Source organism: Epinephelus fuscoguttatus, linkage group LG8 (assembly GCF_011397635.1).
Source record: "Epinephelus fuscoguttatus linkage group LG8, E.fuscoguttatus.final_Chr_v1".
Taxonomy (NCBI): Eukaryota; Metazoa; Chordata; class Actinopteri; order Perciformes; family Serranidae; genus Epinephelus; species Epinephelus fuscoguttatus.
Window position 1 is genome coordinate 13,649,825 of NC_064759.1, and position 25,848 is coordinate 13,675,672.

A 25,848-nucleotide genomic window follows, 5' to 3' on the forward strand; every position below is an offset into this window, starting at 1 on the left:
GAAGGGCATGCTGGGGCTGAGCACTTATTAAAAAGTTAATATGTGAGAGCTGTTTATTATGAATCAGTTAAACAGGAAATATTGATCCAGAATACAAGCAGTGTTTTTCCACAGTCATGCAGCAGGAATACACAAAATCTGTACACAACCAAACATATTTCTAATATATACACAGTTTATATACATGTTTAGTAAAACAATAAAGTAATAATGGTAACAAAATAATAAATAATATTAAGAAACAACATTATTATCAGACTATTATTGTTCATTATTATTATTTGTTATATACTGTGTTATGTAGTAGTAGTAGCCATGGATGGATTACTGAAGGGGCCTACCGGGCACAGGCCCAGGGGCCCAAAGTGTCAAGGCCCCCCCTGGCCTTCACCTGCAAAATGCCACTCAAATGAACTCGTACTGACCAGGAAGAGGCACAAAAAGAAAACAAAGGCATGCAAAGGATCTGCAAAGAGACACAAGATAACTAAGAAAAGGGGCAAAACAAACAGACAGACATAAAACAACCAAAGATGACACAAAATGACCTCAAGAGGGACCCCTGGCCTTCACTTGCAAAATGTCAAATGTCAGAGAAGCGTCTACTGATGAGGAGACTCATAATGACCACAAAGAGATGCAAAGGAACTGCAAAGAGGTACACAATAACTACAAAACAAGCAAAACAACTACAACATGACTAGGAAGTGACACAATACAACCAAAAAAACACACAAAATTACCTTAAAGAAAAACAAAACCACACAAATATATATAATGCCTACAAACAGACACAAAACCACCACAAAATCTGTGTCTTGTTCCTGTGTAGGAAAGGTGGTGGGGCTCTTTGCATATCTGTGCCCAGGGCCCCATTGTCTCATAATCTGCCAGTTGAAGAAGTGAGAAACACTATTACTGTTGTTTTATTGTTTATAGGTCTATAGAGGGTCGCAAGGATGTATACAGGTTTCATTTCAACATTTCTGGGGACACATGAAACAGGTGGTCTGCAGGGTCCTTGGCCGGAAAATCTTGAGCATTAAACACTATTTCCTGCATTCTGGTGATTGTTTATACATCAACTTGTGCTTTTTTGCATCAATTTATGGTGTGGATTAAATTAAAAGTCCTCTGCTACTTTTGTGTTTTTACTGGAGCGGGGGCACGTCTTACAAATTGAGAGGGATGTATCCCCTGTATGCCCCTCGAAATCTACACCTGTGGAGGGCCAGATGAGCCCACTGTAACAAATATTAGCTTTTGGCCCTTATTGCCCCGTGTTCCTCCTGTTTATATCACTATATTTATATTTTTTGTGTTTATATTTTAGCCCTATATTTTACCTTGCACTATTTCATGGCTTGGGTTCAGATTTGGTTTTTACCTATGTGATTTTCTTTTTAATCAATATGAAAATGTTTGTATGATATTAATATATTTACAGATATTGAAGAGAGCCTGAGAGGCCTACTATTCCCATAGTCAACAACTGCTTCTCTGTTACTATTGAGTACATGACAACAATAAAGAACTTGAACTTGAACTCTGTAACCTCAAAATACCCATTTAGTGCACGTAACAAACTCATGACTTTCACCTGTACCCAGCAAACAGCCAGTACTGCTTTCTGAGGGTCTGCTGTATGTACAATAGTTATTAGTTAGTTGGGTGATTAATATCAAAAACACAAAGGACAATTTAACTGAGAATAAAGTTTTTTAAAACTAGATTTAGAGTCTCTCTACAAGACAGAGCCACAGGATGACGTAATAATTGGGACTTGTCATAAGGATGCTGCAGTGGTGCATACTGCAAAAATTGGAGGGCAGATTAGTAATTATTTAAATTACTACAGGGCCCTGGGCCACTGGGGCTGTTGCCCATTTTGCCTGATCGGTAATCCATCCTTGCCAACACATGGCCAGATCTCTTTAAGAGGCTCCAGATGACATGATTTTGGTCTCTATGGCTAACCCCAAACCATCACCTCCTGCCGCATGTGCTTTGTGTATAAGCCCTATCAGCTATGTTCCCATCAAGTACAGTGTGCATGTAGACCCTCTTTTTCCAGCATAGGCGGTGGTAGATTTACTGGAGACAGTTTTTTTAAATGATGTATTTTGTTTGAACACGACTTTAGTCAGAAATATGCACCAGGGGACTGTACATTTTTTGAGAGGATTATCACTTTCATGACAATGCCAAAAAAATCAAAAAAGCCTCTGCATTCACGGCTGTGATGAAATGATCAAAGTTTAAAGACTGAAGCATGCACAGCCTCTCGTTCTCATGCACAGTACAAACTAAACAAATTAAGGCCACATTAGGCCACCTTAGTTGATAATATACTTCAGTGGAGCATTTTTCTAAACCAATTTGCAGTTATTCAACATACATACAAACAATTGACATCCAGTGAACCGTGCTCTTTATAGAGGCCCTAGAGGTCAGAGGCTCCCTGCATGGGGCAACCTCCCCCTCTGCTTGCTTGTTAATCCAACCTTTGACATAGCCTACATCTCATATAAGCTATAGGCCACAGTATTTAAAAGCTATTTCCTGTTTTAGAGGATTTGGTAGTTTAAAATACAAAGAATTCATTTTCAACTAAGAATATTATGGAGCAATTTGAGGCTTGAGAAGCTAGTTGAAAGGTAGATGTGGAACATGTGTTTCTCATCATGAATACAGGAGGCTGCAACTTGTGTTTCATCTCCCTGGAAATCTTATAGAATTATAAAATTGAAAATACTGGTTTTAAAAAAGGCAAAATCTCTCATGCATCCTGTCAAGTGAGTCCTGTTTAATGTTTTAAAATAACAATCTCCTTCTCCGTAAACTCATTAATGTATGTAGCACCTCCACGGTGTATTTATATCTGCCATGAGCCGCACTGCATTAATTATTATTACAGGTGAAATGTGTCAAAGTCTGACAAACTCCATTTTCTTCAGTTGTTGTCGCCTGCCTCGCGCCACCTCATTGGCTGCGGAGAACTGTGACGGAGTTACGTCACTTCCTGCTGTGAGCTGCATCATGGCGGTGTCCGTGACAGATCTGGCACATTGACTTCGCCTGGAGGAGTGCAATTTACCCTCGTCTTAAACCGCTCCGGGGACATTTTTCTGTAAATGACCTGAACGGAAATTTTCATCACTGAATATTTAATAAACTAAATAGCAGGTAAACATATTTCTGAGTTTAAATAGCTCCGTGTTGCTAATGTTGCTTCTATATTAGGCTGCTGGGGAGCACAGCTAGCTAACAGTTAGCTAACTGTTTACGCAAGGTTACAGGACACCGGTGTGGCTTTGTACACATTACATACTTCACTAGCTTTTACCATCCCTAGGATAAGTTAAATTAATGTCGGCCTTCTTGTTTCAGATCATGGCGCTCCACAGACTGTCCTTCAGACTGCGGCAAACGGTAAGATCACTGTTAGCAACAGGTTTATCGAAGAAGCTGCAGATATATAACCTACACAGTATAGTTTAATGAACAAATAATACATGTCTAGATGTTTCTGACCTAGGCCAGCAGCTCTGGTTACAAAGTAAGGAAGCAAACGTCCATTGATGGTTGTTACGTTAAACCATAAACTGTACCAGGGTGTCTACAGGTCCTTAAACAGTCTTAAATGTCTTAAATTCAGTGTTACAACAATAAGGTGTTAAAGTTATTGAATAGTCTTAAATTTGAATATGTGAGGTCTTAACTACTACAAACGTTTTATCTAATTTCCTTGTGAAAATGAGTGAAGCCTTTCTATCTAAAAGTCCACATTTCTAATGTTACAAATCCTCAATAAACTATAATATTGTCATTTTACTTCATACTTAACTCACACTAATAACCACAAAACACTTAACTCTGCACAAGACCACATTTATACTACTTGCTTGCAATGCTTACCGGTGATGCTCAAGTAAGGAAAACATTGATTTGTCCAAAAAATTGTCCTAAATTTGGTTAAAAAGTGTTTTGAATGGGTCTTAAAAAGCATTAAATTTAACTGTCTGATACCTGAAGACACCCTGTGTACAGTTTATGTGTCAAACTGCCGCAAAACACAGATTTGTATTATATTTATAGGGTGTGCATTACATGTACATCAATGTACTAAATGTGTTTATTGGTAGTAGGTTAATGTACAATTCTAGCAATAGACTTACCAAAAATCAAACCAAAAGATTGATACACTTGAGTATTGTGATGTTATGTTTTGTGATTCTGTACCGATTCTGGAAAAACATTGTATTGATTTTCTAATTGTTGCAATTTTACTGTCTTAATTTGTTTACTTTGAGAATTATTCAAACACCTTTACGCTATTATTTGTTTTTAGATGATATAGGGAAATGTTTTTTCCTTTGCTGAGGTTGCTGAGAAACTAGGGCTATGATGTTGGATGTTACAGGGACAAGTGCAGATCCCACTGTTGTGATTGCATGAAAAAGTTTACATGTCATAGTGTATAATATGACAGTTTTCCTAAAATTAGAGCTTAAAAAATGGCATCATATTACTTTGCTTACAGTATCGCAACATATTGCAATATATTCATGAATCGGGATAGGTGTCATATGCCCAGACCATTTACTGAAGTTGCTCAAATAACTGCATGGGTAAGGTAGCTTACATAGGTTTACAGTATATATTTATCAAAATAATCTAATCTCTTCTGTTATTTATTTGAAAACTAAAAATGTTAAAAAGTAATATCCATCAAACCAATTTTGAGTTGTTATTAAGCACATATACAATCTAGATTAATACTGTTCATCACAGTGACAGAGCACAAAGTTGTCTGTGCATCCAGTTAAGATTCAGCATCCTTCCTTTGGTTGAAGACACTGGATGCTTCCATTCAGTCCCAGAAGAGGACAGAAAGGATCACCTGTGTGATAAGATAAGATAAGATAAGATAAGATAAAATAATCCTTTAATAGTTGCACAGGGGGTAAATTTGTATTGTTGCAGCAGCAAAGAGAATAGTGCAAAACAAAAAGCATCAGTAAAAAAACGCATATAAGTAAACTGAAGAACAAATCAGAATATGATAAATAAACAGGCTGAATGGCTGAATGCACATTATCGCATGAAGGAAGTATAGTTACTGCACAGTTTAAAATGAACTTTACTGATACCACTCCTGAGTGATGATTGATGATTGTAAGTTTTGGTATATGTGGACGACATGGAGTAGTGTTTGTTGTAAAGTCTGACAGCAGCAGGAAGGAAGGACCTGCATTATCTCTCCCGATCTGAGGTTGAAATACATTTTAGATTCTCTTTGATTTATTGCATTCTTCGAGTTAAGCTTTTTCCTTTTAATTGACCACGAGAAGTCTGATCAACATGACACATGAGTAAAGACTACAGTACATGTTTACATACTTGACTCAGGTTTTGTTTAATAAGTGTATAAAATGTTGTATAATTCTTTTGTTAGGTTTATATCTGACATATATATATATATATATACATGCTTTGACACGAATCAATACAGCATGATGTGGGTTTTTTTTTTTTTTATTATTATTTTTCTGTTTTTTCTTATTGTAGATTCTGTCTTGTAAACCCCTGTGAGCCAGGCACCTTTTGGATGTATATGACACTTAAATTAAAGTATTTGTTCTGCTAAACTGCAGGTAACACATGTAAGGTCCCTTCATACCAGTGGATGTGGGCAGCAGCAGGAAGCTGTGGCTGTAGAGTCAGAACATGAGCCCTTCTCAGTTTTCAGAACGCGGGAGAATGATCCGGTAAGCGAATCTGACTTAAGCAGTGCAAATGTAGGGGGGTAACACAGCACAGCTTCCTAGTAGCAGCCGATTTGTGTTTGTAGCAGCAGTTGTCTTTACATTTGTATGATTTCACCTGGCTCACTCTTTGTCTCTTTTCAGGCGTGCCAATCAGAGAATCATATCGGACAGTATTACACGCTGCCCTCCGCACACGTCCGCACTCTGTTCCCTCAAACCCTCCCTCGGCGCTATCAACAACAGGTACGTGTTATGCCTATAACTCCATGCACATTATTTTGACTCTTAGATAATATTTTGTGACTTATTTTAATGCCTACCATGAACAAGAATTGTCATGTCTGTATTTAGGTGAAGACGTTTAATGAAGCCTGTATGATGGTGAGGCAGCCAGCTCTAGAGGTCATCTCTTACCTGAAGAAAGCCGACTACAGCAAACCTCCTCTGCGGTATTTATTCTGTATCCTTTACAACACAGTCTCACACACACAGAGATGAGCACACTCTTCTTCTCTTGATGCCTCTGAATAAACGTGCTATTAACCTTATCGAGTTGTTCAGATGGGTTGAAGGGCAGTGGGAAGACAATGTCTCTCTGTCACACAGTCCACTTCTGCTACACACAAGGATGGCTGGTGCTGCATGTTCCTGATGGTGAGATAAACACAATCACACAAGTGTCTGACTGCTTTGACCATACAGAGAGTGTCAACAGTGACCCTCCTTCATCCTCTGTGTTTTTTCTAATACAGCTCACCTCTGGGTGAAGAACTGTAAGGAGCTGCTGCCCTCGTCCTATAACACAGCTCGCTTTGATCAGCCGTTACAAGCCGCTGAATGGTTACGCACTTTCAGAACCACCAATCAGCACTTCCTTTCAAAGGTAATGATTTTATGCAGTGTGTTATGAACATCAGATGATATTTATTTGCTCCAATATTACAATATAACCCCTGAGTATACACAATCGAAATCAATGCACGTGGAGTGTTGCAAAATTTGTCACATTATTAACAAGCATTAGTCATTATTAGACCTTAAATGAGCCTTGACTGCATTTTCACAGCGGTTTAGGCCTGATATACATTAAGTAATGAAACCGCTTTCAGGTGCCACCTGAATTTACCCACACGCACAGCTGTGGAAGGCAGAGTGTGAAGCACAGTGTCTTTGCATGGCACAGAAGCAATATAGCAGCATGATGTGGTTTTAGGGTTGCTATTTGAGGGAATCACATTTACATTCTAATGTAGCCAATTGAGGATGGAGCATCTTAAAGGGACAGTACACCCCCAAATCAAATGTACATATTTTTCCTCTTGCCTGTAGAGCTAGATTTTTTTTTGTTGCTTTCCAAATATCACCAGTCAAGATAATCCACAGACCTTGTTGTGAGCAGCTTCATGTAGGAACTATTTTCTTTCCTCCGAAATACACCCTCCAACCATATCAGTGAGCAGAAGGAAGTGTGCATCTGCTCATGGACAAGAGACTTGTGCTAAAGGCGTAAGGTTAGCTCGTTCAGTGATGCTAGTGAGCCAGCAGTAGATGCACATTTCCTTCTGTGCTGTGATACTGTTATCAGGTGTAGTTCGGTAGAAAGAAAATAGTTCCTACATGAATGTGCTCAAAACAAGGTCTGTGGATTATCTTGAGTGACCGAGTCATGATTTCTGGGAAGAGACATTGCTGTTGAGGTTTTCAGATGTATTTTTTTCGGTGGCTTGAGCACCACAAGCTGAGTGCCATCTAGTTCCATTACATTGGAGAGAAGGCAGACATCTCTACAGCTGGTACCTCCAACACTCGGCAGCTCGCACCAAAACAATCTAGTTTGATAACACTACAGGTGAGAGGAAGCATATGTATTTCTTATTTATGGCTGAACTGTCCCTATAAATACTCAGCCGGGCTTTGCCCATTAGCATCCAAAAAGGAATATGAATGGAAAAGTTCTGTTATGCAGCATCTTCATCAAAATACGGTCATATAGAATGTAGTGGGATTGAAATATGAATGTATGTAATTTGCATCATGGAACAAAGTGAAAGGTTTTTAGCTTTAAGTGAATGGTGCATGGTAACATAAATCAATCAATAAAACAGTCTTTGATGCTGTACCCTCAGTGAAACTGTGCCATTTCTCTCCCAGATAAAGACAAAGCAGCGCTATGTGTGGACAAAGAGGGAGTTCACTGAGGAGGGATGTCTACTTGGAGAGCTGGTGGATCAGGTGAGCTTTCTCACTGACTTCTCTGGCTCTGAGTATTTATTTACGTTTATTGGAGATGTGGTTTATCCCGCCCTCTCAGACATTTTCATCAGTTTGTTGTATTTTCTATCTGTTACCTATTCTTTCCACCTTCTGCCCTGCTGATTTCCCCACAGGGGGTCATTAAAGTTTCATCTTTCACCTTGCCTGTGCTTTGTGGTGATCAATAGCCAATGAACTGAGCACGGGTATGGATCAGCACAATATTTTTGTACCACACTCACTGACAGAGGTGGTAAAAAGAGCGGTAGATTTATGCTCAGCCTGTGAATTTTTCCACCTCTTCTAATCAGTCATCTTGCTCCGTATCATTTGTTCTAGAGACAATAGTGCTACCCTGTTTTGTCTAACTTGTCGTACAAACAAATTTCTGGTCACTGCTGGTGTTACTGTGAGCCCGTCGTAGGCTGTAATTAGATCTGATATTAATAGCCAGCCTTCTGACAGCACATTATTAGACAAAAGAAATCAAATCAGTGTCAAGCCTCCTGCTGAGACATCTGTATTGAACTGATGGATTTTTTCAGGCTTAAAACTAAAGAAATGGTGCGTGAAATTACTGTTTGCTCCGACACTTGAACATAACTCAGCTGCTCAGATTTTGACCTACAAAGTTATGTGTTGTTACGATTTATTAAGTCGTCCACTGATTTAGCACTGCAGTCCTTTGACATTGCCGCAGTCATGATGAGCAGTTTTAAAAAATAAAGAGATCATAATTGATGCAACAGAAGCAAATTTGTCATCTTTTTGGTGCCTACATTACCCACAATGCAACTCACTTTAGTCAGACATTCAGGTGTGTTATGCTGGCAACAGCCTCTATATATTATACTACTTTTTCCACATATGCTGTGGTCTCACATAACCAGACTTATCTCCACAGTGCTGTGTCAGTGCTAGAGAAAGCTCTGGAGGGACATATTATCATCATCATCAGATGTTGGCGATTGAGCAGAGAAGAAATTGTAATAAAGTTGTCAAATGGTAGTAAAGGTGCATTGGTGAATGCAATAGGCCAGTAACAGTTAAGATGAGTAATCCAGAGCTTCACTGACTATCCCTATAACAATTTGGCCACAATTTAGCACACCGACCAAACACAGTGCAGCCATATGCACGGTCTCCACCTACAGTAGTTTTGTTTCCCCATAAATGGCAAACACGTCACAGTTTTACTAAATATACAAAAAATACTGAAAACCAGCCAATGGTTTAAAATGTCTGCTAAGATTTGAGGAGGCGAGCACCGTCTTTAAAATGGCTAATTCTCCACTAAAAAACACCACAAAAACCAGGAACACATGGTTTTCGACTGTGATTCAACTTTGGAACACTGGTGAGGTTAGCATCACTGAAGTATGCCGCTGCCAGGGTAATAAGATGTGGCAAATCAACTCCAACTGGCTGTGCGAGAGTCCTGTGAGACGGACTCTGGGCTTTCTTAAGGTGCACTTACAAGTTGTTTTATTTGTTGCGCATCTTTACAACAATTAACCGATCGTCAAAGCAGGCATGCCTCATTGCACGGTCCACATCTTTTGTCAAAACTTGCCGTCTTCAGTGTGTAGGCTGCTAGTTTCCCGTAATGAAGTGGATTTTGAAGTCGGTAACATACAGATTGCGGAAGAGGGGTAAAATACTGGCCTAAAATGCGAGCCAGTGGCAGGCTCATAGCCATAGTCTGTTTCCACTGAATCAGTTCATGTGCAGTAGTACGCTCCAGGACCTGTAAACAGACTTGGATGTGTAAAATCGATAGAGTTGCCCTTAAATTGCTTCTAATTTCCCTTCAAAAGACATCGTCATCAGGAGTCTGATGTTGTTTCTTCTGCCGCAGGGTATAGCTCGTGTGAAGAGCAGCAGTGATGTGGTGGGGGCGGTGATGAAGGAGCTGAGGCTGCAGAGCGGGCAGCCAGAGTCAGTCTTCCGCTTGGCCGTGGCTGTGGATGGCGTCAACGCCCTGTGGGGAAGATCCACCATCAAGAAGGAGGATAAGAGCCCCGTGAGGAAACACATCTTACAATCCTGTCACGCCTCATGCTTGTCTTCATGCTTCTCTCTCAGTTTCCACTGACAGGAAGTCTTCCGTGTCTCTCTTTCTTACCGTCATCAGGTGGATCCAGAGGAGCTCACTTTGATTTATAACCTGAGGAAGCTGATGGCGAACGACTGGGTGAGAAGAACGCACTCAAGGCGATGACCAGAGTTGCATGAGAATATTATTTCTTTTTCCATTAACATTCACTCTCTTGGTCTCAGACTGGCGCCATCATCACCACTCTGTCTCAGACGGGGTCTCTCTTCACTTCAAAATCTGCCTACTTGCCTCAAGAGCTGCTGGGAGAGGTCAGAGATCATTTTATTGTACTTTGTAATCTGTAGCACTTGTCCTCAAGCTCTGACAGCAGATTAGTCTTTCCTTCTCTTTTCTAACTTGGGTTGTTAGTTGGGAAATGCAAACCTGGCCTCGAGACTCCAATCCTCAAGACTCATGCAGAAGTTGTTTTTCAAATTTAAGTGAAATGATACACACAAGACATAATGGATATGTTTTGTTGTTGCTTTGTGACGAACGTCGCTACTTTTTGTTGGAAGTGGTCCTGAACAGAAACAAATTATTGTCAAATCCTGGACCTGTTTCCAGAGTAAACCATGTGGTTGTGTTGTTGCAGTGGTTCACAATATTATTTATATATCGGTCGTATTTATCCAATGTCTGCATGTCATAAGATCAATTTCCTAATGGAGCAATAAATCCATCATTGTCACCAGCCTCCTATGTTTATACTGCACCAACGATCGAACTGTAAAAGTCAAAGCAGGGTCATAAACATTCTTGTCTCGCCAAATTAAAAAAATGTTGATTTTATAATTGTGTAATATTAATCATTTAGACTTCTGTTTTGATCACTCACCAGTTGGACTTAAGTTTAACTTGTCTTGTTTTTAACAGGTTGATTAATTTTTAAAAATATGCAGTATATTAATATATTTGTGTATAATGCAAAAAAGATGCATTGCATTTAAATCATAACAGTATTAATGTCTCTATTTGTGTGAATATTGTAACAGGGCGTGTGGTGCATTATATATGATGATATGTAGTCTGCATTGTGTTAAGAGTTAGTAATTTATTTCATCTAAATTATGCATATCTTGTTTTTGATATTTTCTTCTCTGATAATGCTAAACAGAATGACTCTGCATTTAATACACCTCACAAAGACATTTGTTGTGCAGTATGTTGACTTCCTGTCTTTGTTTTGCTCATCAGAAGGGGTTCGACAGCATGGACCCGTTCATCCCGGTGTCGGTGCCCAACTACAGCGAGAAGGAGTTTGAGAGCTGTTACCTCTACTATTTGGACCGCCACTGGCTGCAGCACCCGCAGAGTGAGTGATGATACTGTGGATGCTTTTTTTTTGTTTTGTTTTGTTTTTGTTTTTTGAAAGAAAGACATTTAAGTGATGCAGACAGAGTAACTTTAAACTCTTGCTTTCCCTCATCAGGTCGGACAGAGGAAGGGAAGAAAGAAATCATCTTTTTGAGCAACAGAAATCCAAAGATGTTGGACAGAATATGTGCCTCCTTGTGAAGTTACATAAAGACTTAAATCTCTCTCTCACACACACACACACACACACACACACACACACACACGCTCACTCACTCATACAAATATCAGTGTCCTACAACTACATAAACATACAAATATCAGTGTCTATAATATCTGTAAATTATGATGCATGTGTGTAACTTTGATAACAAAATGTCAAATAAAGTTAAAAAAATGGCTTTTTGTTTGAGGTAATTATTGCACATCAAGTCAAATCCACAATAAAGGGGGCATCAGGGGCTTAGTGGTTAGAGCAGGCGCCCTATGCACAAAGGCCCTGTCCTTGCTGCAGCGGCCTGGGCTCGACCCTGGCCTGTGGCCCTCCAGCAAGAAGAGGAAATGACCACAAAAAGAGATGCAAAGGAGCAGCAAAGACCTACAAACTAACTACAGAAAAGGGGCAAAAGAGACACAGAATTACATCAAAGAGATACAAAATGATTATAAACACACAAACCCACAAAAAGATGCCTAACAATGACAGAGATGCAAAACAACAAAAAGATGCAACACTACTATAAAGTCTGGGTGTCTCGCTCCTACAAAGGGAAGGTGGTTGGGCCTTATACAGTATGTGCCCAGCATGGATGGATAACTGAACGGGTCTACCAGGCACAGGCCCAGGGGTCAAATTATCAGGGCCCTCCCTTGGCATTTACCTAAATGTCACCCAAATGAACACATACATAGAAGGAAGACACAAAAAGCCAAGAAGGAGATGCAAAAGAAATGCAAGGAAGTGACAAAATAACTATAAAAGAGGTGCAACAAACAAAAAGAGACACAAAATGTCCAAAAGGTCACAAAATTTCTCACACTGTAAAACCACCACAGAAACACAAAAAAAACTACAAAAAGGACAAACCAACCAAAGAGAGACACAAAATGACTTCAAATAAACACAAAATGACCAAAAGAGACAAAATTGCCTTAAAAAGACCTCAGAGACACAAAACAACTACATAAAGTGGTCAAATGTCCAATAAGAGACACAAATTAACAACAAAAAAATGGTTAAAACAGCTAAAAAACCCACAAAATGATCTCCAAGACACACAGGGCGACCAAGGAGACACAAAATAACTACAAAATTTCAAAACATCCACAGAAAGACACAAAATGACTACAAAGAAGCACAAATGAACAGAAAAGACAGAATTACCACAAAATGACTTCAGAGAGACACAAAACAACTACAAAAAGGGATACAACAACCAAAGAGAAACACAAAATGACCACAAAAAAACCCTACAAAATGACAACAGAGACACAAAATAACTAGTAGACAATAAAACAACCAAGGAGAGACACAACATTAGGACATAAAAACAATCTACAAGGAGACACAAAATGACCAAAGTAGACAGAAATCCCAACAACAAGGAAGCAAAATCACCTCAAAGGCTGTGTGTTTCCAGCTCTGCGTAGCAGAGATGGTGGTACCTTTTGCATATCTGTGTCCAGGGGCCCATTGTCTCACAGTCTGGGATGGTATTATCTACCACTTAGGTGCACTTGAGATGGGAAACAGGGAGGAAAGGTGAAGCAGAAATGAAACAACCTTGTTTTGAACCCATATGTGAGACGTGATATGTTTTACTTTAACAAAGACTTTACAATGTGCATAGAGAAAACTGAGAACGTCATGGAAATAAATGTACAAGCCGTGTTACAGGCTTTTTTTTAAACGTCTAAAAACATGAACTCTGGATGACAGCACCATGAATTCCTTTATTCTCCGACTTCTTTGTGGTGCGGCGCCACCTGGCTGCGGCTCAGAGTGCTGCACGGCTGTTCACGTGACGCTTCACAAAGTCACATGACTGGCCTAAAGTCTCACGTATGATCGCTTAAACAGAGTGGGAAGAGGAAACGGTGGTATGGCACATTGGACAACACTGAGGTGACCGTCGACTGTGAACATCTTTAAAGTGAAGTCTCGTGAGATGCCAGAGTTTGTGTCAGGATCCTCTGAGGTGAGATAGTGTTGATAAAGTGCTCTGAATGACCTGACAATATAATGTGTGTGTGTCAGCTAAATGAATGGAGCAGGTGGGTCTTTGTTGACTTGTGTTTTACTGTTTGAAGTGCTGCCTGACACCTATCTGAACCAATATGCTCTTTGTTTGTAGATAAAATGGCGTTGTTGTTGCCATCACCTGTGCTTCTGGCTCTTGTTTTCCTCTCAGTAGAAGTGACACTCTGTACAGGTAACACAACACAGGTGCACCTGCATTTAAACTTCTGTCCACCAGCACAGACATAAAGTCACATATTTATGGTTTCTTCTCCTTCCAGGAAGTAATAAATGTGTCGCCAGAAACTTTGGCCATGACTCTGTAGTGTGTGAGTGTAACTCGACCCACTGTGACAGTGTTGGGCCAGTCACCTTGCCTCCACTGGGCCAGTACGCCTCCTACCTGAGCAGCATGGCCGGCAGCAGACTGGACGCGGGCCAGGGTCAGGTCCAGGTGAACAGCAGCGGGACAGGTGAGGGATGATGGGAGCTTCTGCTGGGATGTGTGAGGTGTTGGAGCAGGTGCAGAGCATCTCTTTTGTTTATACATACAAATGTATTATATCAGGATAAGAGCTGACCAGGAACAGTCACAAAAAGCCAACAAGGAGATGCAAACAAAGACAAAGAGACATAAAATAACCAAAACAGACAAAATGACCCCAAAGAGACACAAGATTTCTGAGGAAATTCCAGGTATTCCCTCAGATACTGAGGAATTTCTTCTCTTGCACCATCGAGAGCGCCCTGATGGGGAACATCACCGCCTGGTATGGAAGAGGGCTGCAAGGCCCTGCAGAGAGTGGTTCATTCAGCTGAACATACGATAGGTGCTTCTTTACCCTGCTGAAAGGATGTTCACACCAGGTGCTGCAAAAATAAGGTCAGGAGAATCATTAAGGATCCCAGCCACCCAGGTAGCTGCCTTTACTCCCTGCTGAGGTTAGGAGGAAGAGGCCAGCACTGAGAGGCTCAGGAGGAGCTTCTACCCTGACCCTGCCTTATCATAAACATTGAAATGTATTCATTACTACCACCACTACATATTGACAGAACTGACAGGACAGCTTTTATATTTCTTGAAAGCATATTTAATCATTTCACCTAAGAAATAAACTGATTGATTTAAAGATAGAACATTAAGGGGAGTGAGATTTATGTGTTTCTTTCAGGCCTCAAGTTGACTATCGTTCCGTACCAGAAGTACCAGAAGATCAGGGGTTTCGGTGGAGCTATGACAGACGCAGCAGCCATTAACATCCTGTCACTTTCTGCCGGTGCACAGGACCAGCTGCTGCGACAGTACTTCTCCCCTGAAGGTACGCTCAGTAAAAACAACCACCTGAAAATACCCACTGTCTGTGCAACAGTATGGTGATGTGTCAGGAAAGCATACTGTGACGATAACATCCAGGAATAACGTATACATTTATTATTCATGTCTCTATATTTTTCATGTAAAAACACATAGCAACCAGTGTTTTTCTACATAGCAACAGTGGTCGTGCTCTGACACAATGAAAAATACATTTCACACGTTCTGTTAGCGGTGTCTGTATGTGTAGGTTAGCTTGTTTCCCACATCAACAGAATCGACGTTACCCAGCATCATTCATACCAGTTGTATTAGGGCTTGGTTGCATGGTTTAAAGGTCAAGCATGTGGAGTTAAGGGTGATATTTTGGCAGAAATAATATAATAAATATGTTTTCTTTAGTGTATAATCACCTCAAAATAAAGATTGTTGTGTTTTCGTTACTTTAGAATGAGCCATTTATATCTACATGTTGCACTGCCACGTTTCTACAGTAGCCCAGACCAGACAAGCCAAACACGGCTCTACTTAGGGCCATTTGCGTTTTTGTGTTGGCCACCGTAGTTCTTAGCCCCTCCATCACAAGAGCATTGGACAAGGTGATTCAAACCACTAAAAACACTAAACAAAGCAGTTTAACATGAAAGAAAATAGTGTTTTTCTGTTTGTTTTGGAGAGGAAGAGACCTTCGCAGATAATCCGGCTCCCATTAAAAACATCCTGATTGTCTGGATCTTCAGTTACTATCACTGATTTGTAACGTAATACTGGTTTATTCAGCATTTTTAACGGTTTTAATAACCTGGTCCATTGGTTTTGTAGAGGAAGAGACATCTGTAGATAAATCAGCTCCCAGTAAAAACGTCCTGTACAATGAATACTAAAGGAAATCTAACTGGGAGAAGTGGAAGAGAAGGATTGCAATCTGCAGTCCTCACCACTAGATGCCGCTAAATCCCTCCTTAAGCTTACTCACCTGACCTTTAAAACATTATCTTTATAAGAATATTTTCAATTTCCAAACATGTAATAAATGATTTTTAACAGTCTTTGTAGTTGTTATCAGATATCAGGACATTTAAGTATTTAATTTATTAATGTACAGTATTTGGCAAGACGTAGATCATGTTAATACATCTTTGTTTTACTATACTGTCATTCTTTGTTCAGTTATAGTCACTGAAAAATACATTAATAAACCCTTTATGAATTGACTGTACACTGCTCATAACTGCTAAAGAAAAGGGAAATTTGTTCAAAAAAATCCATACACCGATCAGCCACAACATTAAAAACCACTGACAGGTGAAGTGTGTAACATTAATCATCTCATTACACTCCAAAATTCTGTTAGAAAACCTTGGGTCCTGGCATTTATGTGGAAGCTACTTGACATGCGCCACCCACCTAAACACCGTGACAGACCAAGTAAACCCCCTCATGGCAATGGCACTCCCTGATGGCAGTTGCAGGACAATACCACACTGTAAAAACAGCTCAGGAATGGTCTGAGGAGCGCGACAAAGAGCTTAAGGTGTTTACCAGGCCTACAAATTCCCCAGATCCCAATACGATTGAGCATCCGTGGGACATGCTGGTATTTTGCGTCACACCCTATATGTTTAGCCTATGTACTTAAAGGATCCACAGCCGACGCCCTGGTGCCAGACACCACAGGACACCCCCATGATCCTGCTGCCATGCCTCGACATGACAGAGGCTCCACCCTGGATCAGACTTGGCTCTGATAAGGCATCAACACGGGATGCTTGATCAGATTGCGATCTGGGGAATATGGAGGCCAGGTTGACGCCTTGAGCACTTTGTCACGTTCTAAGGGTCAGTTCTGAGCAGCGTGGCATGTTGCATTGTCCTGCTGGGAGGGCCACTGCCATGAGGAGGTGTGCTCGGTCTGTAACGGTGTCTAGGTGGGTGGTGTGTGTCAAGTGGCATCCACATGAACCCCAAGGTTTCCCAGCAGATCATTGCATCGTAACAAGATGATCAGTGTTATTCACTGACTGTACATTATCCCTACATATTGAATCATCACCCAGCCTCAGTCGTTATTGATGTTGTGTCTCTGGCAGGTATTGGCTACAGCGTTGTGCGTGTGCCCATGGCCAGCTGTGACTTCTCCACCCGTCTGTACACGTATGCTGACACACCTGGAGACTACAACCTGGACAACTTCACCCTGGCTCCTGAGGACATCAACATGAAGGTATCTCTCTTCGCCTGTTCTCACACATACACACATCCATCCCTCAGTTACTTTAATCTTACCTCCTCTTCTTCCTCTCAGATCCCTCTCCTGCAGCGTGCTCAGGCCTTGTCTCCTCGCCCCCTGTCTCTGCTGGCCAGCGCCTGGAGCGCCCCCGTCTGGATGAAAACTAACGGTGCTCTTATAGGAAAGGGCTCCCTGAAGGGTCAGCCTGGGGGCAAGGAGCATAAAACCTGGGCTCAATACTATATCAGGTGACATGTTGGGCTTTACCTTAATGCACTGTCACATGTTGAGGGAAACTTACCCTGATGGACGTTTTATTTTTTCTTTTCATCCCTCTCAGGTTCCTTGAGGAATACGCTAAATATAACTTGACCTTCTGGGCTTTGACCACAGGGAATGAGCCCTCTGCAGGACAGATGACAAACTACAGGTCTGTTCTCACATTATAAATGCATAGTTAACCATCTTTGTGGCTGCTTAATTTCACAACAGACTGAGAAGTATTTTACTGCAGTTTCCAGGCTCTTGGCTTCACTCCTGAGGAGCAGAGGGACTGGGTGGCTCTGGACCTCGGCCCTGCCCTGCACGCTTCTTCACACCCACGCACACACGTTCTCATCCTGGATGACAACCGTCTGCTGCTGCCTCACTGGGCTAAAGTGGTGAGTCCAAGGATGGAGAGGTAGTGGGGAAAGTCATGTTATACCCAGAGCTACACTGGGCATGAAGGCACAAAATTAGTTTGAACTTGAATCAGTAATAATAAACATTTTTTATATTGCACCTTTCATACAAGAAGTGCTTTAAGAGCAGCAGAGGCACTGAATGCTTCACATGATAATAATTGGCAGATCAAGAAATGAAGAGTATAGCGCCAAATAAAACAACAACAAAATCTCATAACATGATGAAGATATAATATATGATACAAGATACTGTGTATTCAACACAGTAAAGAAGATATCAGGTAAGATAAAAGTGATGAGGTGTTGGGGGGGAGTTTAAAAAAAAAAAAAAAAAAGTCTAGTTAGCCACCATTCAGTCTGTAGTAGCAGCCGCAGGAATAAAAGACTTTTCCATCTTCCAATCTCACGTCTTTATTCTCTGGAGAAAATAGTGTGAAGCTACCAAAGTATCAGACAGGAACAAACTTAATGAAAGGCGTTTCTGTGTTGTGTAGCAGCTGAGATAGGCTCAGGCTCCTAAACCATGAAGAGTTAGGGACTGAAGAAGAACAGATTTCTGCAGGGTTCACCAAGTTCAATTTAATACTTCTTTAGACTTTTCATCACCACATAGACGGCAGTTGAATACGTGTTTCGCAGCCATACTGAGCAAAGTATGAAAGTATGATGGGAAACCAGTCGAGACAATTTGGCTTGAAGTTGTTTATTGTCTGGCTGTAGTAGGCCGGTACAATCTAGTACCACTAAGATTCAGTGCTGGTGCGCAGTACAGATTAGTGGACAGCAGCAGCCTGTGTAAACCAGTTTGGTAAAATTGAAAAGACATTCACAGATTCAAACATTTGGATCAGTAACTTAAAAGCGAAATGTTGTTAAATCACAAACGACCCCGCTTTCCACCTGTAGTAAGAAATACAACAAGCTACAAATTAATTTTCATCTAAACAAGGCATCCCCTTGAGCTGGAGAAATAACTTTGACGTACGTGTGCAGCCAGCTGTGAGATGAGTATGCAGGGACTGTCTAGAAAGTGCCACACCAAAAAGAGATACTATAAAAATATTTAATAATCTCACTCTTATAAAGTGTAGTGTCCTCAGAATCACTTCACTTATCAATGTTCTCCTCTTGGTTATAATACAACACTTAGCTTTGGTAAAAAAAAAAAAGGCTTTCACTGTGGAAATATTAAAATAATTCACTCTTACAAAGTGTCCCTAGATATCCAATTACTTCAGCCCTACATTTTTTTGATGTGCCCAGTGTTCTAGAGGATTTAACTAACACACTCCATTTTGAATGGATGAGATGTGCCCTGAAAGACAGGCTCCAACAGTGCAATAAAACCTGAAAACCCCTCATATCATACCTTGCAAGGTGGAGGGAGGTAGACCTGTGATGATGGGGATAACGGTCAGCTTGTTATCGTTCTCATTTTTTATTATTTTATGTTGATGTAATTGCACTTTATTTTTTTACTACCTTATTTAATCTTACCTTCGTGCCTGTTACAACAGTTGATCTGCTGTTGATCTCGGGGCATCATGCATGACTGTAATGTTCAGGAAAATGAGCCTTAGATGTAGATGTAGACTACTAGTGGAATCCATCTGCTCAGTAAAAGTTATTTAAAAATGTGCCCAGTGTTCTAAAAAAAAAAAAGAAAAAGATTTTAGATTCAGAGACTTGCAAATAGTTTAACTGTTGTGACTAAATATAGTTGTACTTTTCTGCTAATTTAAAACAGAACAAATTGTTATTTTGATGTTGAAATTTATGTCAACATTCACAAATTATTCTGTGGCAATTGATCCATTTTAATAAATCATTTGCTGTAACTAATGATATAATCAATTGTATTAATGCTGCCTGGACCCAGATGAGCAGCACACTATGTGGGGATGGATAAACTGATTAAAAAAGATACATTAATTTGTGTAATATCTCCAGATGCCTGCAACTGCATACAAAAACATGTTTGAACTGTCTACAGCAGGAAAGAGAAACTATTTCAGACTTCTGTGAATTAAATTTAAGATTTTTTATCAGCTAAAAAGACCTTACTATGCAGGATTTCCCTAAAAAAAAAAACAATTTATAGAGTCAAACAGAAGTAATTCCTCTCTATCATCACTTGAGAAACACTCTGTGTGTGGTGGTGTATTTTTCTGGAGACTCTGCCCTCTGCGTGTAATTTCTTATTTTCTTTTAGTTTCTGTGTTCAGGATGTTTATGGGCGTGTACCTCCACAGCGCTCAGGTGAGGTCAGAGCTTTATAAAAAGGTAGAGACGAGCTGCTAGACTGTAAGACTGTGAAAACTCAGCGGCCTCTGTGTTAGTCAGCAGATTTTTGAATTAAAATACAAAACTATTGAGAGTGTTTTAACTTCTCAACGCCTTGCCTGGTACGGTCACCTTAACTGTGCATCCAAGAATAAACTCTCTGGGATTGCAACTATGGCTAGTAAAAGCAAAAGCCCTTGATCCAACTCTTACCAGAAAGGACAAGGAAGAAAGCAAGGAGTTATCTTGGCAGATAGCTCCACCCTCTCTTGAGCCAGTTTGAGCTCTGGGAGGCGCTATAGAGTTCCTCTGGCGACTAAAATTGTATGTAAGAAGTCCTTTATCTCGAGTGCCATCAGTGTCCTTAACTCAACAAAGTGACTGATGAGTTTTAAACCACAGATGGACAATGAACTGATTTAATGTGTTTCAGTGTTTTGTAATGACTTTATATGCTTGTCTACCTCACTACTTGTTTGCTTTTTACCATGCTGTCTTTAATATTTGGTGAGCAGAAGACAAATTTCCACCCATGTTGGACTATAAAAATAGATTCTATTCTAAGCAGCAAGCATCCAAGAGACATAGCGCTTAAAAAAAACGCAAATGTAGCGAGTGAAACACCAAACCAGAGTGAATCTGAGGTCGATTTTCACTTTTACTTCTGCTGGCGAGTGTGTTTGCAAACAGCGGCTGACAGTCTTGCACAGGAGGCTACCATGAGTGCTTCTTTAAGAGTTCTCAGTACCTGCAGAAATCCCTAACAGGAGCCCTGTTTGGTTTTCACATGTATTTTATGTGGAAACCTTTTTCACCTTGTCCCTCCAGGTCCTAACTGATGTTCACGCAGGCAGATACATTCACGGTGTGGCAGTTCACTGGTATCTTGACAGCTTCGTCCCGGCTGAGATAAGCCTAGGAGTCACCCATCACCTCTACCCGGAGTATTACCTGTTTGGCACTGAGGCCTGCTCTGGCTGGAGCCCACTGGACAGAGGGGTGAAGCTGGGCAGCTGGGACAGGGCTGCGCAGTACGCACATGACATTATAGAGGTAAGATGACATTATCTTCTTGCGTGAGGCTTGTTCAGTCAGATCCACTGTGACAGATGTGAGAGTTGACAAGCTGTGAGCTGTTCCTGAAAGGTGAATCACCTCCCTCGATGCTGCAGTGCAGGTTTACGAGTTGCATGCTGCTGCACACACACTCTTCAGAGATTGCCCGCAGGCTGTCAAACAAGCTGGAACTGGTGTTTAGTTTCCTCACTCTCTCTCAAATGAAATTAGACTCCCTCCTTTCTATCTATTTTGCATGGGTGCATTCAGACTGGAGACATCTTGAGAATCAGGAGGGATTTGTTTATGTAGATGTGTTGTCCTTGTGACATTTTAACAAAACACCAGGCACCAGTCCATCGGATTCATTTAAACCAAACAACACCTCTCACTACAAAGTTACAAAGCACAGACTAGATACTAATCTGTGGGTGTTTTCTCCACGGCAGGACTTAAATCATTATGTGGTGGGCTGGACTGACTGGAACCTGGCCTTGGACCAGACTGGTGGGCCAAACTGGGTTAAAAACTTTGTGGACAGCCCTGTTATAGTGGATGCAAAGCGGGATGTCTTCTACAAGCAGCCACACTTCTATAGCATGGCTCACTTCAGGTAGCACACTGGCTCTCACATGATCTTTGTTCATAGTAGTGTTATTATAGTTTTCATTCATTTTTCATAAGTTTTTACTTTGTTTTTAATTTTTATTTTCAGTTCAGTTACTTTCCAGAGTGGATTTCCTCATTTCAGTTTAGTTTCTATTGTTTAAAAATGTTTGATTTTTAGTTTAGTTTGTATTAGTTTCAGTCTTACTTTTAGTTTTTATGCCTCTGCAACAGCCCTTAACTCAAGAATTCATACGCTAATTATGACAAAATTTCACACAAATGTCTTTAATATGATAGAATGATGAAGTGATGACATTTATATCCAAAAGGTCAAAGGTCAGCAGCAGTGTGACATCATAATGTTCTGCAAAAACACTTTTCTGGCCATCGCTCAGCGCCATAACTTCAGGAACAGAACAGGAGGCATTTGGTCAGATACTGAATTGGTGACACAACTCTTGGGTGCTCAACTTGAAACTGTGCTGACAGTAAAGAGCTTCTGTGATTTTATGAGTCTGGACAGTCGTGGATGTAAACTGCAACTTTACTGGTTGGGGGAGGGGTACAACCATGAGGCGGTAATTCTAGTTTTTTATTATAATATGGGTTTCTTTGTCAGACGCAAGCTCTAAAACGTTTGATTTAGTTTATCAGAATCCCGATTCGTTACTGCATTGCAGCAGCTATTCCGTCTTTGGTCCACAACAACTCTGCATTTGTGACTGTTTACAAAACAACTCACATACAACACAAGACAGCTCCTGGTAATACAATTATTAACATATATGTTTTTCCATGATTTCATTTGGTAAGTAACCGCCATTTCGGGGCTAAATTTTCCTTTTGATTACCAGATGACGCTCCATTATTGTAATATTAGTCCAAGTATTTACATAATACTGTACACTCACATTTATGTTTCCCTACACGCATTACATGTGCTTTAAAAGAAACAGTTCCCAGGGAAAACTGTATGTTTACCATGCATGAGGTTCATTACAGTGCATGAATCATATTATGTAGGTCACCTTTTCTTGTAGCCTCCTTTGGAAAACATGGAAATATGATTAGCATACTAACAGAAAACACAAGACACAACAAAGACAGACCCTTCACATCCTGAGACACATGGCACAGTCAAACCTACCATTGATATTAATTAATTAGGCTTTGACAACTATACTTTTGTCTGTTTTATGGATAATCTGAGTATTTGTCAAAAGGTGCAGCTTCAAAAGAATTTTAAATCTAGCTTTGTTGTTTTTCCTGTGTGATATGTTGCCAGAGTGACTTCCATTCATGCATATCTCTTTGCATTACTGTATGTTTGATTGAGTTTGTTCTTACTGTTGGTAATGTAAAGTTACCTATTGTAGCATGTCTTGTAGGGTAACCATGCCTATCTGAACGAAAAGATAACTTTTTCAATAGTCAGTTATATAATAAGTCAGTTAACTCACAGTCATGTAGACATCTCAGTCTCAATAAATATGCACTAATGCCTCCTCATGCTTGTTGACAAGGACCAACACTAAAGATATTTCCGGTATATTTTAATTTTATTTTGGGCAGTGTTGTAAGTGCACAATAGCGCGTAAGTAAGTTATTTTTCTAAAGTCTAGTTTTTTTAATTTTATTTTTGTTTACAATTTTTTTTCACAGCTAGTTTTAGTTTTAGTTAAAGGGGCGCTATGCGAAATTCAGATTGTGTGAGATCCCTGAACACGGTTCTCAACATGGAGGTAGCTGATGGTAGCTAGCAGCTAACAGTGCTGAACAACAGCAACAATGCTAACAGAGCTAACGGTGTTAACCAGAGGTGAACTGGAGGGTGGGCGCTACACCTCTGTGATGTCACCGTCCCCACATCATCAACAACTAAGGAATGCACGCAATGCAAAGGGATGGCGATGAGCTTGCCAGTGAGATACACACATGCACTAATATGCATGCATTGGGACTGGGTTATCACAACAAACGCACAGAAACTCAGATTACAACACATACACACAGATGTGGTGTGACTTCATTCTCTGCTCAGGACGCCATTACACCATCATATTGTTACATAGCAAATAGTGGATTGCTGCTATATTAATGCTCTGAATGTCACATACAGAACTTTTTAACTATAATAACTTTGGTTCAAACTAAATGCCAAGATGGCAGTATAAAAAAAATTCTAACAAATCACCTCTTTACACAGTAAGTTCCTGTGGGAGGGGTCTCAGAGAGTGGGTGTGTCCGCCAGCCAGGAGACGAAGCTGGACTATTCTGCCTTCATCAGAACAGACGGCTCAGTAGTGCTCATCGTACTCAACAGGTACGTATGTGAAAAAAGTTTTTATGTGCAAATGACAGGAAATTAAAGGAAAAATAACAATGTGTTTGTGTTTTGTAGGTCACCATCAGTGATTCAGTTTGAAGTCGGGGATCCTGCTGTGGGCTACATCTCCTCCACTGCCCCAGCTCATTCCTTGCTCACACTCGCTTGGAACACACGCTGATGATTAACGCTTCAGTTGGTAACTTTAATCATAATAACTTATTGTCATATTTGCTGAAATTGACCCTTCGCTAAGTCCCACCTTCTGACGCAGACTGGCCAATAATAACGTAGCATCAGGCCGGCTCAGACCAGGATCCGACAACAACACAGCTCCATTGACTGTAATGCAGTCGTTTCAGATTTCCTTCATGTTCAGGCTGGTTTTGTGGATTTGGAGCTAAATGTTGTGCCTGGGGCACGTCGTGTATTAATGATACTCGTTACCTGGAGAGGTTGGAAAAAGATATACGTTTCTTCCCTGTTCCAAAACCAAAATCAAACCCTGAAAAGTGTAGGGTTAGCTAGCTAGCTACTGAAGATATAGCCTACTGAATGTATACACATGCTGCTTTTGCTTTTTAATGATTATAACAGCGAAAAAAGACCGACCCTGCTGTACAGGAACCAGTGAAGTGATGACACACAGCTGGTTCAATATCAGCAAAGTTTCCCTTTATATTCATTGTCTTATGTGGCGATCAGCAGTGATGTGGTGGTTCACTTTTACACTGTGATCTGTAGCCTATAGTTCGGCTTTAGCTTCTAACTATCTTTGTCTTTTTAACCTGTTGTTGCTGCTGAGTCAGTTTGACATCCTGGATATATCTTTCAAACACAGACTGTAGACCCCTCTGTCTGCTTCTCTCTGGAATCACTCTTTCATTTCTCCAAAGATATGATAATATTTCATCAGGGAGAGCAGTTAGTTACAGTGTGGGCTCCACGCTTAGTCTGACAGCTTGATGGACCATCACAAAGGGGCGGGGCTTAGCGAAAGGCCAATTGTCACCTCGTACAATCAGTAGTGCATGAGACAGATAGTCTGGGATTAAAATACAAATGCCATTTGAAGCACTACAAGGAAGGTGAAAGGAACATGTACTACTGTCTGGTTGCAGTGGCAATTTCAGCAAATATGACAGTTATTTTTATAAAAGTTACTACCTACAGCTTTAATACAACTTCACATATATTTGTTCCACCTCCGCCGTGTCACAAATGTGTCCGTGCACATTTCAAAATGCCACAAAAACTAAGCACTTCACGTTGGAACATTCTCATTACTGAAGCGGTAATTACTTCAAGTGCTTTGTCGGTATCGAACCACTCACATGCACGTTTTCAAATTTAACAGGTGCAAGATTTTCTTTTTGTCCACAGCTTTAGTGATTTCAGCAGTCACTTAAATTAACCTCAGTAAACAAGAATAACCTCACCTCATTTGATTTGCATTTGTATGCACCAATCATCAGGAATCATACCTAAGAGGAATGAATGTATCACCTGTGCCGAAGTGTAACTGGTGCCTTGATTACCTGCTAATACAACGCTTTAAGTGTCCTCAACATCTCGTAAGAAATAATATAATGTACAGAAATTGTAAATGCCTTGCTGTTGCTGTTTAATTTTAAATAAAGCACATATTATTTTAAAATATCCCAC

General features: G+C 40.4%; 2 protein-coding genes across 3 annotated transcripts; both read left to right on the forward strand.

Moving 5' to 3' along the window:
- The first annotated feature begins 3,014 nt into the window (after positions 1-3,014).
- Positions 3,015-11,834, forward strand: dap3 (death associated protein 3). Of its 2 annotated transcripts, none has more exons than XM_049584692.1 (13): positions 3,015-3,186; positions 3,391-3,432; positions 5,658-5,771; positions 5,913-6,014; positions 6,123-6,231; positions 6,333-6,425; positions 6,524-6,654; positions 7,923-8,003; positions 9,883-10,047; positions 10,159-10,218; positions 10,305-10,391; positions 11,320-11,437; positions 11,555-11,834. In XM_049584692.1, exons 2-13 carry the CDS (start codon positions 3,394-3,396, stop codon positions 11,638-11,640), a joined length of 1,185 nt encoding a protein of 394 aa, XP_049440649.1. In that variant the 5' UTR covers positions 3,015-3,186; positions 3,391-3,393; the 3' UTR covers positions 11,641-11,834. The 2 variants fall into 2 exon arrangements, with proteins under 2 accessions (XP_049440649.1, XP_049440650.1); XM_049584693.1 differs by having other exon boundaries at positions 3,031-3,130.
- Positions 11,835-13,487: 1,653 nt separating this feature from the next.
- On the forward strand, positions 13,488-25,842 carry gba (glucosidase, beta, acid). The gene is made up of 12 exons (XM_049582589.1): positions 13,488-13,637; positions 13,794-13,871; positions 13,960-14,151; positions 14,851-14,997; positions 17,084-17,217; positions 17,299-17,471; positions 17,564-17,653; positions 17,738-17,885; positions 21,021-21,245; positions 21,698-21,861; positions 24,064-24,180; positions 24,259-25,842. The coding sequence occupies exons 2-12, from the start codon at positions 13,799-13,801 to the stop codon at positions 24,362-24,364; spliced, it is 1,569 nt and encodes a 522-aa protein (XP_049438546.1). The 5' UTR covers positions 13,488-13,637; positions 13,794-13,798; the 3' UTR covers positions 24,365-25,842.
- The last annotated feature ends 6 nt before the right edge of the window (positions 25,843-25,848 follow it).